Source organism: Arvicanthis niloticus, chromosome 23 (assembly GCF_011762505.2).
Source record: "Arvicanthis niloticus isolate mArvNil1 chromosome 23, mArvNil1.pat.X, whole genome shotgun sequence".
NCBI lineage: Eukaryota > Metazoa > Chordata > Mammalia > Rodentia > Muridae > Arvicanthis > Arvicanthis niloticus.
The window spans coordinates 31,284,462-31,302,742 of record NC_133430.1 but is presented as its reverse complement, the minus strand read 5'-3'; the positions used below and the strand labels follow the sequence as shown (position 1 = coordinate 31,302,742).

At 51.1% G+C, this 18,281-nt stretch overlaps 1 protein-coding gene across 5 annotated transcripts; it reads right to left on the bottom strand.

Annotated features, from left to right (window-relative positions):
* Positions 1 to 515: 515 nt before the first annotated feature.
* Positions 516 to 16,910, bottom strand: Rps6kl1 (ribosomal protein S6 kinase like 1). 5 transcript variants are annotated; one of them, XM_076921645.1, is made up of 11 exons: positions 16,803 to 16,910; positions 15,243 to 15,527; positions 13,527 to 13,651; positions 12,622 to 12,714; positions 5,814 to 5,861; positions 5,335 to 5,467; positions 4,104 to 4,694; positions 3,685 to 3,774; positions 3,457 to 3,539; positions 1,954 to 2,049; positions 516 to 1,686 (listed from the first exon to the last, which is right to left on the bottom strand). In XM_076921645.1, the coding sequence occupies exons 2-11, from the start codon at positions 15,505 to 15,507 to the stop codon at positions 1,576 to 1,578; spliced, it is 1,635 nt and encodes a 544-aa protein (XP_076777760.1). In that variant the 5' UTR covers positions 15,508 to 15,527; positions 16,803 to 16,910; the 3' UTR covers positions 516 to 1,575. The 5 variants fall into 5 exon arrangements, 3 of the variants coding, with proteins under 3 accessions (XP_076777760.1, XP_076777762.1, XP_076777761.1); XM_076921647.1 differs by having other exon boundaries at positions 1,433 to 1,686; positions 15,273 to 15,527; XM_076921646.1 differs by lacking the exon at positions 16,803 to 16,910 and adding an exon at positions 16,379 to 16,443 and having other exon boundaries at positions 1,433 to 1,686.
* Between the last annotated feature and the right edge of the window lie 1,371 nt (positions 16,911 to 18,281).

Here is an 18,281-nt window from a genome sequence, read left to right as displayed (position 1 = left end):
CCAGGAAGAAGTGAGGTCCTTGAGCAATTGCAGCTGCTAGGTGGGTTCAGTGAAGTATGTATCAGGTCTAGTGTTTGATGTGCTACACGTTTTAAAATTTTCCACTGAACTTCTGGAGTAGATGTTTTATTGAAAGGCCATCCATAAGCCCTGTCAGAGCTGGGACCATGGTATTCCAAACTGATGGCTCAACAGAATGCCAGCTGTAGAGTGTATTGGCTGAGTAAGCCTGGAAGGGACCTGTACTCCATGGAGCCATGGCCGAAGCTGTTTGGCATTAGGGGTTACCACAGAAGGAACCTACACTTGTGAGCCAGCTCTAGCAGGTTCTAAGTCAACCTCTCAAGAACCTCTGTTTTCTCAGGAGAACCTTCCATGAGCTGACTGAAGCGTATGTGCTCCTCAGGCACTGTGACCGGCTCAGGTGTCTGTCTCCTCCCCTTCCTCCCCTTTCTGAGGCTGTCCCCCAGGCTGCTTCCTTCCAGGCCACTGTCACTATATTAATGATGCAAGGATGCCACAGAAAGAAGAGGCTTTATTAGAGGGTAGACAAACCCCAGGCACTTCAAGGACCAGGGTACGCACAATCTTGGGATTGGTCAAGTGAAATTTTGTTGCATGTGCCACACGCCAGCAGCTGGGTTGTCTTGAGGCAAGCCCTCAAACCCAGGGAAGGGGCTGTGTTTGGAGATACCACTTAACTTCAGAGACCAGATATTCATGTCTGAAGGCACTGGGTAAAATTGGTCCATATGTTCTGTGGTATCATTCTAAAAGTCAGCAGGCAGTGAATTGAGTAGGAATAGAAGCTCATACCAAACCACCAGCTGAGTGAAAAACAACCAACAGCTGAGAAGAATGGACTACTGGTCCCGTGAAGCAAGCTCTTCTGACACAGGAGAGCCAGCCAGAGAATAAAGCGCTTTATTCTGTTTTCCAACTCCGTCTAAGTGGAACAACAGCATTCTTAGCCCGCTCTTAGCCCCACTGGTTCTCTTCACCTTGATTTTATTCTTGAGTAAGTAAGTTAAGGGTCAGGGGTGGGGACCCTAAGCCCCACCTCTCCCCACTTCATCCTACAGACAGCCACCTTCCTAGCACCCGGACCCCAGTAGGAACAGCCTCTGGTTGTATGACTAAAGTGGACCCAGGACAGTCCTGGTTTGGGTCTACTGAGCCAGAGGTTCAGTGCCCTGAGATGTCTCCAGAGACGCCCTATGTGGTGTACAAATGGCAGCAGTGTCCCCAGATTCGTCACTTGACTCAGCAAGTGTTGAACAGTTTGGAACTAGAGCAACAGAAGGCACCCTTTAACATGATAGGTCCCAGCTAAAGCTACAAGGTGTGTTCAGCAGGTATCTGTTGACCGATGAGTGTAGGTTGCTCACAGGGTCCACCTCACCGCCCTTCCAGCAGCTTCTCCAGGGCTGTAGCAGTCATCGGTCTGAGGCCCAAGCAGGTGGTGAGCAGAAGTGGCTGCCCCACATTCTTCCCCTGAAGTCCACTAATGAGAGGGGCCAGCCCAGCTGGTAGTCAAGAGAACTGGGCCAGCTGTTTTGTCCACTTACCCACCTCTTACCCCATTAGCCGGTTCCACTGGATGGTACTGAAAAAGGGGTGGGACTTGAGTTTGCTGGTGCCACCACCTCCAGCACCTAGGCGCCGCTGGGGCTCGAACTGCAACAGCTGTGGGGAGAGATTCAGTCAGCGCTCTGCTGCCCGTCCCCATCCTGGAGGCAGGCACCCACTTCCTAGGGCTGCTATCACCAAAATCTCTAGGGTGTTCTTTCCTTGCTAACCCAGTCAGTAAGTCCCTCCCCCATGACTTTGGTGGTAGCTAGCACAGACATTCATGGGCATTTACGCGTTCCAACACTTGAATTAACACGTGTACAGGTGGTTCCTCTCATCCCCACCCATATACCAATAAGCCATCAGCAGCAAGAACATCACCTCAGTCAGCAGAGAGGCTGCCGGGCGACTGAGCCACTCAGGCAGCTGGAGTTGGGTGTGGGCCTGGAATCCTGAAGGGTGGCTCTGGGACAGTGCCTGGAGAGGTGGGGGACACAAGGAGAGGCCACTCTAGGGAAGTTTACACCCTAGTGGCAGCCAAGATTTGCATGTGCATACACACACAGACACACAATAACACAGTCCAAGAAAAAGATCTTGATAGTTGTCTTTTGCTAGGATCTACTAATAACTCAGACTGAGCTAGACCCAGACATTAAGGAAGCTGGCTCAGGGAAAAAGGGGCTTGGGTTAGCATTGGGGTTGGAACCTGCAGCTTTTAAAAACCATTGTTTTTATAGAGACACTATTGGGAACAGCACTAGACTTTTTTCTTAAGTCTCCACAAGCTACATATGCAATGGCACACCTGCCATGCAGCCACTGAGACTGAGGCAGGAATGTGATGACAAGTGGAAGTCTACTGAGTTAAGGATGACCTGCAAGAAGAGGCAGGGGAGTTCTCAGAGACTCTGAGTTGTGACCAGCAAAGGCATGGCAGGGCTGGCTTTAGGTCACTCACCCTGTAGTCTTCTGGTGCCACCCAAACTATTTCCTGCTCCAATGTAGTTTCTCCTCTCTCTTGCTTTCCAACCTGACTGGCCCCACATGTCATTCTGAGCTCATCTGAGTGTAGAGCCTTGTCAAGTGGGTAATGTGTGTGTGTATGTGTGCATGTATGCATGTGTATGTATGTGTGTGCGTATGTGCGTGCGTGTGCGTGTGTGTGTGTGTGTGTGTGTGTGTGTGTGTGTGAATGTGGAGGCCAGAGGTTGAAATTGGGTGTTTTTCCTTTATTACTCTCTAATTTTATTCAGGGTCTCACTGAACCCAACAGCTGACCAGCAAGCTCTGGGATTCTGCTGTCTCACCCCAGACCCCGAGTGTTACAGATGTGCATTGCCATCACATTGACTTCTACACGGTTGCTCGGATCAGACTCGAGTTCTCATGAGCAGACACTTTCCCAACTGAGCACCTCCCCCGCCTGCGAGTGGGCTTGGCTGAGCCAGCTGACAAGGCAACGGCTGACTTGTATGAAGCAGCCTTCTCTCATCTCAAGTTGAGGTCTAGGCATTATATAGCCTTGAAGGGTAAGGGGGACTGGATAGCAGGAAATGGAGATTTAGGTTATAATCCAGAGGCCTTCCAGGGAAAGGCTGCTGCTTCTCCAAACCTCAGGCCAGGCATGCTCTTCCATAAACCTCTGGTTATGCCAACAAATATAATTCATAGAAGCTGACAAGTCTCCTTAGCCACAGGCCCTCATGCAGTAGGAATTATATTGTCGGTGGTCTGATGGGTGGAACAACATCCAGCCCAGTGGTCAGGCATGGAGAACCAGGCAGCCCCTGTTTTGACCCTGGCTGGCTGGCTAAGCCTCTGCTCAGCCTAAACCCAAAGGTCCCCACCAGGGCTCTGTCCCCTCCCTTCTCAGCTACTCACCATTCCTGTGAGCAATTCATACAGAAGTGACCCATAACTCCACCAGTCACAGGCTTCAGTCAACTCAGAAATCCCCCCAACCTCTGCAAGAACAAGAACACACACACACACATCCCCACGTCACAGAAGGGCCTGTTCTGTTCTCATTCTAGCGCCCACTGCCCATCCCGGCTTTAACTCATGCAAAGGCAGCCAAGATCTAGAAACCTCCCCCAACTCCCTTCTTGCCTGGAGCGCTGTACAGACAGTCCACAGCCTCCTGGCTGTACTGGGGCTCCACTTCTGACCACTGGCCAAAATATGTGAGTTGGATGTGACCTTGTCCAGTGTGCAGAGAGGAATGGCAGGACAAAGGTTGAAAGTAGCATCGCTGAGTAGCTGGAATCTCCAGGCAGTCCCAATACAATGTCAGGGGCTAAAGGTCATCCCAGGTAGCGTCTCCCTAAGGGGGTGGCCCCTTGCTGTCCAGGGCCCAGGGGTGGCCCTGAAGTTTCCCCACCCCCACCCCAGGTTCATGTCTTCTCTAAAGGAATAGATGAAGGAAGGTGATGGGGAGCAGCATGTAGCTTTATAATCTTGGGGGTTCTTGTTGACTCTGGGCTCCCACCCGAGGACTGGGGTTGGAGCAGGGAGGCTGGGGTTCTTACCTCCCTGGTCCAGGAGCAGGTTCTGTGGGTTGAGGTCCCGGCACAGCACCCCTTGCTGATGTAACGCCTCCAGTGCCAGCAGCATCTCAGCTGCCCACTGCTTCACTTGTCCCTCCCTCAGGCTCCAGGCAGCTCTTCCACTTCCCAGACTGGGCCTGTTTGCTGATGAGGGGTTCTGACCCCTGCCTTGGCCATAGGCCCCTAGGACCCGGTCAGCCCCTTCTCGTACCCAGTGGAGCCTCTGAGTGGGTGCTGGATTCGAACTCTGGCCAGCTCGCCTGACTTGACTGTGCAAGTGGCCACACGGGGCCTCTGTGAGGTCTGAAGATCGGACAGCACTAGTCCTGGATGAAGGTTCAGCGTCAGCCTCTTTCTGAAGCTGGAGAGCTGGGGGAGGGCTCTGGGAAGTCCATGGAGGCTCCACTGGGATTCTGTCCTGCCTCAAGGTGTGGCCTGGTGGGATCTTCGCTGGGGTCATGAGGCTGAGGCGGGTGCTGAGTTGGGCTTTCGACTTCTCCTGGACAGAGCCAGACTTGAGCCCAGAGTATTGAAAGTGGGCTTGGGAGAGTAGATGTGACCAAAGAGTGCCTCCTGGGACAAAGAGGGATCGAGAGTGTAGGAAGGAAGAAGAGCTAGGACCCTAGGCCCGAGGCCTGATCCTACCTTCCCTCCATTTTATCATGCCCCCTCTGCCCCCTCAGTGATCTGATTACCCTGCTCTGACCCACCTCCGGGGAGCTCAGTGTCACAGCCTGCATACCTGATCGTTGGGGAACTTGGATTGAGTTTGTTTGTTTGTTTGTTTGAACACCAGTGTTCAACATGTTACACTTCCTCCTCACAAAAGGTAGAGGCCATGCATGGATTTACAGTGACCGCATCATGGCCCAAGGATGTGCCTCACGTTTCAGAATCACTAAATAGCTGACAGTTTTAGTCGCCAGCCTCACCATGTGGTTATTCAGGATGGGTAACATAGAAGATAGCTGAATAAATGTCCCCCTTCACCTGCCTAGGATGGAGACATCCTTCCTAGGATGTCCCCTGCCCCCTCAGCACCATAGAGAGCTCCACAGCAGCCTGGCCCTGCCCTCAGTCTTTAGAAACTCTGAGCTCCCTGTCTGTATCACACATGTGAAGCAAACCATATTCCTCCTCAGAGCTCAGAGTTGGGGAGAACAGTAAGACCCCAAAATTCTGAGGAATTAGTGGGCCCTCACAGGTCCCTCACCTTGCACATGCTCCAGGTGCAGAAAGATGGAGTCCTCGCTCACGAAGTAGCGCAACAATTTTGTCATGTAGGGGACGCCATGTGGGATGATGGTCAGGCGCTCCCGGCTTACCATGTGACACCTGGGAAGGCTCTGGGGGAGGGGACAGGGTATGTAAATGAGCTGCCCACACTCTGGCTTCAGGACACTAGGATATGAATTGGGAGCCAGGCTGAGTAGCACCTGCTTCCACCAGTTCCTGGCCCAGCCCTCACCCCTGTAATCTCATGGAATCCATGTCCAAGGACAAGATACTGTGCATGCGTGTCAGTCTTGGAGCCTTGGGCAGTGAGTGCTCAGAGGAACAGGCAGGTTTGGGCTTTGGAAGGAGCATGGCCATCATATGCACATTCTGGGGGTGGGGTAGGCGGGGGTCTCGAGAGCTCTGAGAAAGTTCCCAAGAGTAACAGCAGCATGGCAGCAGCTGGGCAGCACCTGCCTTCACGACGAAGGTTCCTCCGGTTTCTGGATCCTGGACCACCTGCACCTGCCAAAGTCCAGGAGGCACTGGTCAAGGTATGCGTTAGTTCCTGGGCTTTCCATGCCCTGAGGCCAACATCTATTCTGTCCTGGTAATCTCCCTTTACTATACACAAACATCTGAGTGCTTTTTCCTCTAGTATCTGGGACTCCTACCCTATGTCTAGTGCTCTCTGGGCTCCTGCTCAGGGGACCTTTCTCACACCATCTAACCTCCTGTCTCCCCTGGTTGTGAACTCCACAAGGGCAGGGACCATCCTGTCCAGCTTGGCATCCCCACAGTCATGGGTAGTGCGAGGATGATATCGATATTTCACCTAGGATCCAAGTGGTTTAAGTACCCTCTGTTGGGTTTGCCGTAACCCTCATGAGAACATCTCCCCAGATACCTGCCTACACTAGCCAGACCCTGTGTGGCCTGAGGAGGACGGCCAAGATCAACACTTCCACTGTAGGCTTTGGCCAGAGGCCATCGTCCCAGCAGGGATTGAAGGTGGCATGGTTGAAGCATCTCAGAGCTAGTCAATTCTTCTGAGCTTTGCTTACGTGTGAAGCTAGACCAAGTGAGGTGGTGCATGCCATTAATCCCAGCAGAGATGGAGAGAGGCAGAAGCAGGCAGATCTCTGTAAGATCAAGGTCAGCCATGGCTACATGGTGAGCCCCTTTCTCAAAACAGAACAAAACAAAACAGAAAACAAAACAAAATCCCCAAACGCGTGAAGAACCTGACGTTTCCGAGAATGTGGTTCCAGATTGGGAGGGCTGACTGCCCCAGGCTCCACGTGCTTTGGGGATTTCTCTTCTTTGCTACACTTGTTTTTAAATGAAGTGAGTGTGATTGTGCCCACCAGCCACCTGGGAAGCTGTCCTTTGATAGTAGCCCTCTCCTTCTCGGGATGGCTTTGCTAAGTGGGGAGCTGAGTCCACATTATTAGACAGTGGTGAGAACCGTAGCCTAAGGGCCAGAGTAGGGAAAAGAGGCCTGCATTTTTTTAATGCTAGGCTAGAGCTCTGTTACTGGTTTGCATGCCCTAGCTCAGGGCCCCAGTTTTAGAACTTGGACAAATAACCGACTTTCTGAACTACCAAAGAGGAATTATAAATGCCCACCTTTGCTATATCTCTGGTTTGTTGGGCAGTAAATAGGAAAGTCCTTAATGAAAGCCATGACAATATCACACACTTGCCAAGTCACGTACCTTCTCTGAACCTTGTGCTTGTTTCTGGGATGTGCATGTGTGTGCATACACACAATGTGTGTATGTGTGTATGTAGTATGTACACACAGTGTGTGTATGTAGTGTGTGTATGCAGTGTGTATGTGTGCGTGTGCATGCATCTGTGTATGCACACAGTGTGTGTATGCAGTGTGTGTACACACAGTGTGCGTGTGCACATGCATGTAGGTATGCATAGTGTGTGTACACAGTGTGTATGTGCATACATGTGTGTATGCGCAGTGTGTGTGTATGCAGTGTGTGTACACACAGCATGTGTGTATGTGGTGTGTGTACACACAGTGTGTGTATGCATGTGTGTATGTACAGTGTGTGTGTATGCAGTGTGTGTGTGTGCAGTATGTGTACACACAGTGTGTGTGTGCATGCATGTGTGTAGAGACCAGACTTGCTGATGCTGGCTGTCTTCTTCCTTAGATCTCCATCTTACTTTTTGAGGCAGTCTCTCAGTGAGCTTGGAGCTCACCTATTGAGCTAGGTTGGCTGGCCAACAAGCGCCAGAGACCTGCCTGTTTACCGCCTCAGTATTGGGGTTACAGACACGTACCCCACTATGTCCAGCTTTGTATGTAGTTGCTGGAAATCAAACTCAGGCCCTCGTGTTTGCATGGGAAGTACTTTGCTGACTGAGCCGTTTCTCTACGCTGCCTAAAAAATGGGGGGTCACAGCAGTTCACACTTTATGACATCATTGTGCTTGTTGGTAAAAGCAGAGAATCCAAGTGTAAATCCTCCTCGGCCCTGGTAATTATCCATGTCATTGTAGAAGAAACAGATATTGCTCACTCTTTAAATGGCTTATTTCATTGTGCTCTCCCTACCAGCTTTGCTGGTGAAATTGAGGTCCTGAGAAGTGTAACCACTCACACGTAAGTCTATTGCTAAAAAGTGGTAGCATCAGAATTTGAATACAGACAGGCTGACTCTAGAGGGGGTAAGTGCCTGCCAGGCCGGGCCTTATTTTCTCCATGATCAGTAAAGTGAAAGCAGGGGGCTGGGCTCACCCCACCCCTCCTTCCTACACCAGGGCACCTACACCAGAGCAGCAGTATCCTTTTTGACCACTAGAGGTCTCCCTCTAATGGCTAGAGCCCTAACTCAGGCGACCTTGGCTCCCCTGACCAAACTTGTGCAATGGTTTGAAGACAGAGGCAGAAAACGGGTCATTTAGGAAAAGATTCCCACAAGAATTGCCCACCCGCCAGATGGTTCCCCGCCATCCCTCTGAGGTGGTGGTATTCCCCGCCACCACCTCCTTGGCCAAGTCCTCTGATTTACAGTCTGAAAACTCAGTCAAGGATGGAAGGCAGAAATTAAAGAGGACCTGTGTGTTCAAAACTATTAAAGCCTATTTTCTTTTGGAAGGAATTAGACCTAAGCATTAACAACAATTACTGTGAAGTTAGGTATGGCGGTGAGTTGATTTCTTCTTCTTTTAAAAAGTTTTTATGAGTGTCTTTTTGTTTTATTTTTGGGTTTTTTTGGGGGGGGTTTAGATGTATTTATTTTATTTATATGAGTACACTGAAGCTGTCTCCAGACACACCAGAAGAGGGCATCAGACCCCATTACAGATGGTTGTGAGCCACCATGTGGTTGCTGGGAATTGAACTCAGGACCTCTAGGAAGAGCAGTCAGTGCTCTTACCATCTCTCCGCCAGTGAATTGATTTCTTTTCCTTCTTTCTTTCTTTCTTTCTTTCTTTCTTTCTTTTTTTTTTTTTCTTTTTTTTTTTTTTTAAAAACTCACCACTATCTCAGAATACTTCCAGCAGAGGGAGCATTTTCCCATTGATACAACCAACCAACCAAGTACACACATCTCTCCCTCTGAAAAGTGGCCTGGGGGACAGAACAATAGGCGACACCTGACTTTCTTGTATCTTAGCTGCACTCTCTTAAGATAATCATTAAGGGGTTGGAGATGTCCTTAGTTGGGAGAGTGCTTGCACAGTCCCCAGGGAACCCTGGGTCTGCTCCTCACCCTTGCTGGGAATAGTGATAGACATCCCAGTACTCAGTATATGAAAGCAGGAAAATAAGGGGTTCAAGATCATCCTTATTTGGCTATGTGGCAAGTTTAAGGTCATCCTGGGTTACATGAGATGCTGTCTAAAAAGTGGGGGTGATGGTTAAAGTACAGCACCACCAAGCGCAGCTTCCTGTGAGACGGAGATGTGGTCCTGTCCTATACAATGGGGAAGCCACCAACCCCAGTGGTGGCAGAGCCATGCAACTGAGACACAGAGCACTAGATTGTAATTAATCTACAAATGGGAGGTTCGCCTTCTAATTGGGAGGATGGAAGGCAATTGTGGCCACTTTTGAGTGTGTGCACATGTGCACATGTACACACACACACACACACACACACACACACAAATACATCCCCAAGAGGCTAGGAAAATGGCTAAGTGAGCGAGAGTGCTCACTGTGGACATATGAGACTTGGGTTCAAATCTTCCGCCCCATGAAGAAAGCACCAGTGTTGAGCAGGAATGGGAGGCTCACTGGGGCTTGCTGGCCCACCAGTCAGCTCAGTGAGAGACCCTGAGGTAACCTAGCAGCGAGTAAGAGAGTGGGACACCTGGCGTCTTGTGTGTGTCCATGGGAGTTCTTGGGGGCACTGAGATACAACTTTGGTAAGGTATGAAAGTTATGATATGGCTTGTTTTTTGTTTTGTTTTGTTTTTCAACGTTTCATTTATTTCCTTATTTTATGTGAGTACACTGTTGCTATCTTCAGAAACACCAGAAGAGGGCATTAGACCCCATTACAGATGGTTGCGAGCTAACATGTGGTTGCTGGGAATTGAACTCAGGACCTTTGGAAGAGCAGTCGGTGCTCTTAACCAATCTCTCCAGCCCCCCATAAGGCCTATTTTTAAAGACACATGGGGAATCTAAATCCAGGGTGGAACCTCTCTTGAAACAGGCAAACCCCAAAGCTTCAAAAGTGTTCTTGATTTCTGTTTGTTTGTTTGTTTGGTTGGTTTTAAGACAAGGTCTTTCTATTATAAGCCCTGACTGACCTAGAAGTTGTTATATAGACCAGGCTGGCCTCGAACTCACAGAGATCTACCTGCTTTTGCCTCTACAGTGCTGGGATTAAAGGTATCTATCATGCCCTGCCCAGGTCCAACATGTTCTTAAAGGCTTAGAGGGGAAGATACCCTTGAGCAGTGTTGGAACTGGGAGCGGGCAAGGCCAGTGCTCCAGTGGAAGTGGGCAGCTCCTCCGTGGCTCCCCACAGCTACATGGGAATGTGAGCCCCACATCTCAAGATCTGATTTTTTGTTTTCCATGAGACGCTTGACATGGGGACTTTCATAGGAAATCTACAAGTTTGAAAATGTTCGTAACAACAACTACAACAAGAAGCCCCAAACCTGTATTTGAGCCAAATAAAACAAGAAGCAGCTCAGAAGGCCTTTCTTCCCCATGCCCAGTTCAGACTCTCTGAGGAGGTCCAGAGAAGGTGGGGATAATCACTGACAAAAGCCCCCAGGTGTCCTGGCTGCTGCCTACCTCACATGCCCACTTCACTGCTCCCTGCCTCCTCCGTCCCTGCCAGCTCTTCTGCAGTCCTGTCCGCCCCACAGCTTTCTGGGGCCCAGGATTGGCCTGAGCAAGCTCTTGGCTCCCTTCCCGGGCCTGAGGGTGGCCACTAGCAGGCACTAGCACAGTTCTGCTGCCTGGATCTGCCTGGGCAGAGCTGTGGAATGGGACTGGTGGCCCTAACACCTTTCCTAATTTGGAGAAATTTCTGTCTCTGGCTGGGACATAACCAAGAGGAGGAAGAAAGACCCTAGGGGGAGCCGATATTCACCACTTGAGTATCTGAGAGAGGATGAAAAAGGAAAGCGGCAACCTAAACACCTTAATGTGCCTTCTCCCCCTGCACAGGCCTCAGGGCACTAAGGTTTAAATGCTTTGCACATGTTTATGTCCCTGGGTTGAACAAATCAGAGAGTTCTCTCACAGATTTCCTCTTGAGGACTCCTCCTAGATATATGCACGTCCCTCAAGCTCCGAGAATGTCTAAAGTTAAAGTACCAGGGGTGGAACTTTCATTGAGGGCTATCCCAAATGTATTCAGTTCAGAGCGCCTCTCTTCAAACCTGGCATCTCACTCAGAGATATGGTGTCGGTCAGTCTGTCTGTGAGAGCAGCCGTGCTTAGCCAAGGTCAGCCCGTGGCCACTGTGCAGTTCAGTGGGAGGGGAGACTGCGGCAGATGGGAAGTTGGATGAACCTTCCCTGAGCCTGGGGCCTGTTCCAGGGACCTGGGAGAAGCAGCTGGAGTGAGCAAGGCCTAGAGGATGGGGGCTCAGCCCTCTCTGCTCCGGGTCGCTCGCATTCAGAGCCATCAACCATGCACTAAGTGTCTTAGCATGTGCCAGGCCTTTCCCAAAAACGGTTTCATTTCCTTCTCAGATCACCACTTTGGGGGTGGGGGGTGGGGGGTAGGAAAACGATTCTCAGAGCTGTGAGGTGATTTGTCCCGTGGTTCACGGGCCAAACCCAGAGCACGCTTCCCGGGCAGCATGCTGCCCTCCTGTAATGGCAGAGAGCCACACTGCTCTCTTTTTCTCTACGGTCTCCCAGACCCATCAAAATTGCCTGGTACTTTAAACTACACACTCTCGGTTTCAACCCTAGAAATTCTGACTCCACGGGTTGGGCATGGGGTCCTGATATCTACATTCGAGAAACTCAGCGGATGGCTCTTAGAACTGTTTAGGAAGCCCTGGGCTAGAGGCAGAGGGCAAGCTGATGAAGGCACAACTCGTACATGACCTCTGTCGCTCAGATTTCTCCACTTAAATAGGGGTTGGGGTGTCATCTCCCGTCCCCATGTCCACTCTGGATTAAGGGCAAGGAAAAAGGTGCAAGATAGGATGAGGGCAGGACTACCAGAAGGGAAAGGGCAGAGCTACCAAGGCCCTGGACGATCCACACCATCTCAAAGAAATGCATATGTCCACTGGTCAGGCTGGAGAGAGGGACCTTTCCGTACAGGAAGTGCTCAACTGTGTGTGCTGGGACACTCGGGGCAGCCCTGGCTGAACGTAAGGAAGTGGGCTGTGGGAGAGAGCCACACTGCTCTCTTTTTCTCTATGGTTTCCCAGACCCATCAAAATTGCCCAGTACTTTAAACTACACACTCTCGGTTTCAACCCTAGAAATTCTGACTCCACGGGTTGGGCAGTGCAGCGAGTGCTGGGCGGTTCCCTGAGTATAGCTCCTCCCACAGTCTCTGGGAGCTTTCTGTCTGAGCTGGCCAGTAAAAGGAAACAGATTGTCTGCATCTTCTCAGTCTCCTATTCCTCTCTAGAACCTGGCAGATGTATTTTGAGAGAGAGAAGAGGAGCCACTGGACCCGGCTGCTATCTCTTCTGAGGCAAGCAGCTCTTCTCCCACCCCACCCCCATGCAGGCTGCACTTCCGTCCCATCCTAGCTCTCCCTCCTCTGCCACCCCAGACTGTACACGTCTGCTTCCCTTCCCACATCCCAGTGCGTGCTCACCTTCTTGATGATCCCAACGACCCTGCATCCCTTCAGCTGCTCCAGAGCAGAGCTCAGTGTGCGGATGGGCCGGAGCCTCAAGCTGCTGAAGCCCTGCGGAGGAGAGAGACAAGACCTCCGCTGTGGCTGTGGGCAGGGTTTCTGGATGTCAGGGGAGTACTGGGGGCCACCGTGGATAGGACTTGGGGTCCAGGCAGACCCTGCGTCACAAGGACAGACTGAGCAAAGAAGCTGTTCTTGATTCAGAGTTTGGGGGCACACTGGTTCAAAGCACCCCGGCTGGCTTTTTTGCTCAGCTCCTACCCAGCCATATTAGGACTGCTTCTAGGGGCTTTAAAAGCCCCCCCCCTTTAAAAGTCTTATCTATGAGAGGCAGATGCTCTCAGGGTTTGTGATGGGAACATGTGTGTCTCAGCCTCACAATTCCGAAATTGCCTACTTTTGTGAAAGGCAAGCTACAGGACACAGTGGGCCTAGGAGGAGTATGGCACAGAGTGCAGTTGGCCACTGGGATAGGAAAGCAACAGGAGGCATGTTAGATGCAAAGTTGTGTACATGCACACACACACACACACACACACACATTACAAATAACTGTGTTGTGCCCACTCAGCAGAAACAGAATCTGGAGACTCTGTGTATTCATGTGAGAATGGCATGGAGTCACACACTGACTGGGGTGGGCGTTTAAGTCGTGTATGCCAGGTGCTCAGTGAGGCTGAATGCGGCGTGAGGCTGTGGGAGACAGAGGAAGGATGGGAGGACAACCCTCGCTCACACTCAGACTCACATCCACCGCTGCCCACTTTTCCCTGGGGCAGGAGGGGCGTGAGGGTTGTGGGGGTGGCTCTCTATCCCCAGAGTCCTCTTTCTCTTCCTCGGAGATGCGGGGAGGCTCTCCTCACCGTGTTGGGGCTGGCTCCACTGCCCAGTGTCCGCTGCAGGTGGCAGTTGAAGATCTCCTCTGCCCTCCGGAGGTACTTGGTGATTTTTAGCTTCACAGCTTCACGTCTCTCCTTGTTGGGGTCAACTGTGGGAAATGGGGGTCACCATCTGTGGTCACCAGGACTGTCCTCCACCCTCTATCCTGGGCTGACTGGTGGCTGAGATGCCAACTCCATTAACTATGTCTGCCTGTCACAGCTGATGGCTCCTATTTCCTAGCCGGCTTTAGCTGGTTCAGTCCTCAGCTCTGTGTTCGAGGGCAGGGGCTAAGAAGAGAAATGCATGAGGAAACGGGGAACCACCATTGCCTCCAGCCACCTGTTCTTTACAGCCGGTACCCAACACCTCACCGGCTGTTCCTTCCTAGGAGGGAACAAGGTGGAGATTTTCATGTTCCTTTCCTTCAGAAGAGGAGAGAGAAGGTTCTAGAAGACAATGCTTCCTCTCTCTCTCTCTGCCTCCCAGTATGAAAAAGGCCAGGGTGGAGGCCAGATTAGACCAATAAGCAATGCTTTGTGCACTCCTGAAGCCTGGACATGGCAGGGTCTCCTCAACAGTGAGTCTGGTGACTCTGGTCACCTTAGCCTACCACAGGCCCTTTAGTCTCACAGTTAGCATGGCAATGCGTCATTCTGCCCTAATTAGCGCTTCCCTCTCCCCGATAAGGCTGGGCCTCCCTCCCTCTCTGTGGAACACTGCTAGGCCTTTACACATCCATCCTTCAGCATTCACACCTAGGTTCCTCTGACTCCGAGTCTCCTCCTTTCTCCCTTTGCCTAGCCCGCTTTTATAATCCACCCAGGATTATAATTGCATATCCAGCTAGCTGTCAGTCAGCCCCGCCCCCCTCCTCTGGAGTGCAATTTCCAGAGGGCCATTGCCCAGCCCAGCTCCATGGCCAGCCAGATGCAGTGGGCCAAGTACACAAGCCACAGGGGCTGAAACAGTTCCACCTTCTGATGTACCCCTTGTAGCTGTGGAGCCGTGAGCAAGCCCTTTAACTGCTCCGTGCCTCAATTTCCTTCTTTCTCTCTCTCTTTCTTTCCTTCTTTCTTTCTTTCTTTTTCATGCCTTAATTTCTTCACCTGGAAAATTAGTATGAAAATTAGTTCCTGCTGGCGTTGGAGAGATAGCTCAGTAGTTAAGAGCACAGGCTGCTCCTCCAGAGGACCCGAGTTCGATTCCCAGTACCCACATGGCAGCTCACAGGTGTCTGTAAGTTCAGTTCCTGACACTCTTACACAGACACACATTCAGGCAAAACACCAGTGCACATAGAAATGCATAAGCAAATGAATCATTTAAAAAAGTGAAGAAAGAAAATTAGTTCTTGCCCAGAGTTATACACACTTATAGCCTGAGCTATCAGGAGGCTGAGATAGGAAGATTAGCCTGGGCAAAGGTGAAAGGCCTATCTCAAATCATGCTAATGATGATCATACTAATAGTTCCTATATACTTGTAACTATTAATGTGAGACTCAGATGAGTTAATATAGTTAAAGCCTAATTGGTCTGCCAGGTAGAAATGCCTTAATAAACTCAAGTCCTCTTTACTGTCCTTCATGGAGGGAGGCCTGGCAGGGTTAACACAATGCCCGAGTATGGACAGAGACAAAGGATCCCTCACGGGCCCTCTCCTGTCCACCTTCTGCCCGCACACACCCCCACCCTCACCATGCACACCACGGAGCAGCACGTCCACACCATTCTGGTAGTGGTTGAAGGCAGCCTCGTAGTCTTCGCTGACATCTCGCTCCAGTGCCAGGTGGATCTGTGTAGCTGCGTCTACCAGGTAGTCATGCTTGGTCACGTCAGCTGTCCCTGTAGCTACCCGGTTACGAATCTGTTCCAGGTACATGCAGGCCTGGGACCGTGCCCGTGAACAGGGCTCTGGTTCCAGGCCTGGGCCAGGTGGAGATTCACAGGCTACCAGGCTCATAGTGGCCCTGCTGCTTCGACCTGCAAGAAGCAATGCGTTAGGGGGCACGTGTTGGGAGCCACACCCCTACCTGTACTCCAGCTTCCTCCCTAAACATTGCAGGAGGGACGAGTGATGATAAGGTCCCTTCACTGAACTGGGTCCTACCTCAGTGGTGGCGATCGATCATAGAATAACACAGTGGGGGGACTTTCTTTTCTTTTCCATTTAAATTCAGTCCCACAGGTATCTTCCCATCATGCTGTATGTATGGAGCAGGGAGACCTGGGGATACCTGTGACCCACAGCTACCTTTAAGGGGTGTCCACAGAGCAAACCCAGTGTCAAATACATAGTAAACACACTGAAGTCACACACTGGGTCAAAGCTTCTGGTATCACCTCTCTCTCCCCCACCTCGCTTTTCCCCTCCTTCCTGTCTGCCTTGTGGTGTTTCATTCAGCTCCACCATACCTCTCCCCCAGACAAAACATTGTTACCCTTTGGTTCTGAGTCAGTCAGTGGGGGACGCCCCCCCCCCGTCCGCGTCACACACTCCCGCCTCCCCCCCCCCAGGCACACCAAGCTGGGAATGAAAAGCCCATCAAGGCCCCTTGGGAAGTGAGGTGACTGACAGATTAGATGTCAGTTCATGTGGAGTTCAATTAGAGTGTCAGGGTGACCCAGCCCTATGGAGGCTATCCCAGAAGTCCAGGGCCAGTGCGCCCTCCCAAGGACCTGACAGTAACTCCTCCCCAAGCAATGTGTGACCCCAATGGCCCATGGGATAAGAGCGGCAGCTGCCAGAGGGGAAGGGGCAAAGAGAGAACAGCCATCAGCGTAGTCTCTGCTTCTCACAGCAGCCTAGCAGCCACCTTTGCTGTCTCGGGTACCTTGGAAAATGGCCAGGGAGTAGCTTTTATTCCCGGATCTTTTCCGTTTCGGCAAGAAAAGAGACACAGGATAAAGGAAGAGGTGGGGAGGAAACGCACATACAGCCAGGAGCTGAGAGTCTTGGCCAAGATGAGGCCGGGAGATGGAGAACGGCGGCCTTCCTACTCTTCCAGGCCCAGCGGGACAGGTAGCTTCGAGGCCTGTGCTGGGGCATCAGCGCCTGCTGTGCAGGGCTGCGGGTTTCGGGTCCATCTCTCGGAGCCGCATGCCTAAGACTACACATGTCAATCAAGCAGCGCGTGCACTCCCAGGCACACAAGGTGCATCACTACAGGGAACGTCCAAGGAGGTCGGGCTGAGGCAGGGACGGGAAGGCTCCTGCTCGCCTGGGAGGATGGCTGAAGAGCAGAGCAGATACTATACCTGTCCGCGGGCCAGAGCTCCGGGCCTTCCCGCCAGCGCTGAACCTTCACCTCTGCAAGGCTCTGCAAGGCGCTGTCTTTGCCTACCACCCTTCCGCAGGTGCCTGGGGCGGGGGCGGGGCGTCTAGCCGGGTGCCTGCCGGCCATTGGCTAAGAATGAGCTCATCCTCAGCCTGTTAGAATAAACCTCCAATCAGCGTCCTCCTCGGCTTCTGACCGCCCTTAAAGCCCTAGAGTTTATGAGGCCAGGAACTCAGGACTTAGGAGTGGGAGTCCCTGAGGATGGATGTGGGTGAATGAGAGAAGGGTGGAGAGAAGAGGGTTATAGTCGCCCAGGGATGTGGGAGGGGCTGCCTCAGACCTCTAAGCCAATGAAACTTAGCACAACACTTCCAAGAGTCTTTCCTTAATCACTACACCAGCCAGTCAATGTTTCTCTGTCAGAATTGAGCACCAAATCCTAACCCGGAGTCAGAAAGGCATTCCCAAGAAAGCCACAAATGAACCTTACTTGTCAGAAGCCACACTGCGCTTTGCTGTGGCCTTGTCTCTGATAGTTTTTCACACCGGTCTCCTCTGACTCCTCTTCCTCCTCCACACCCCCTCCCACCCAGAGCTGTTGCCTTCTCTGGGGATCGAACTCAGGTCACCAGGCCCAAATGGCTGCACTTTATGCATTGAGCCACCTCACCAGCCCCAGATTTATCTTTTTATTAATAAAATAACTTTTTAAAAAAAACAAGTTATTTTTATTTCATGTACATTGGTGTTTCGCTTGCAAATATGTCTATGTGAGGTTTGGATTCCTTGAAACTGGACTTACAGACAGTCCTGAGCTACCATGTGGGTGCAGGGAATTGAACCCTGATCCTCTAGACAAGCAGCCAGTGCTCCCAACCATGAAGCCATCTCATCAGCCCTAATAAAACACCTTAAATTCAACAATCTAGAATTAAAATAAAGCATAACCTACAGAAAGTGAGGGAATGTTTGGAAATCATGTATTTGTTAAGGGTCTGGTATCCAGAACATATAAAAATATTCTGACATTTCGTCTTAGTTACAGTTCTGTTGTTATGAAGAGACACCATGACCGTGGCAACTCTTTCGAAAGCAAATTAATTGGGGGCTTGCTTAGAGTTTCAGAGGTTTAGTCTATTATCATTGTGGTAGGGAGCCCGGTGGCATGCAGGCAGGCACTGGAGCATCAGCTGAGAGCTACATCCTGATCCATAAGGAGAGAGAGAGAGAGAGGGAGGGAGAGAAGGAGAGAGAGAGAGAGAGAGAGAGAGAGAGAGAGAGAGAGAGAGAGAGAGAGCACTAGCTTGGATCTGGCATGGACTTTCAAAACGTCAAAACATACTTCTTCCTAATCCTTCTAATCTTATCAATGAGTGTCACTTCCTTGTGACTAAGCATTTAAATATATGAGTCTATGGGGGCTATTTTTATTTCAACCACTACACATTTTAACAAGCCA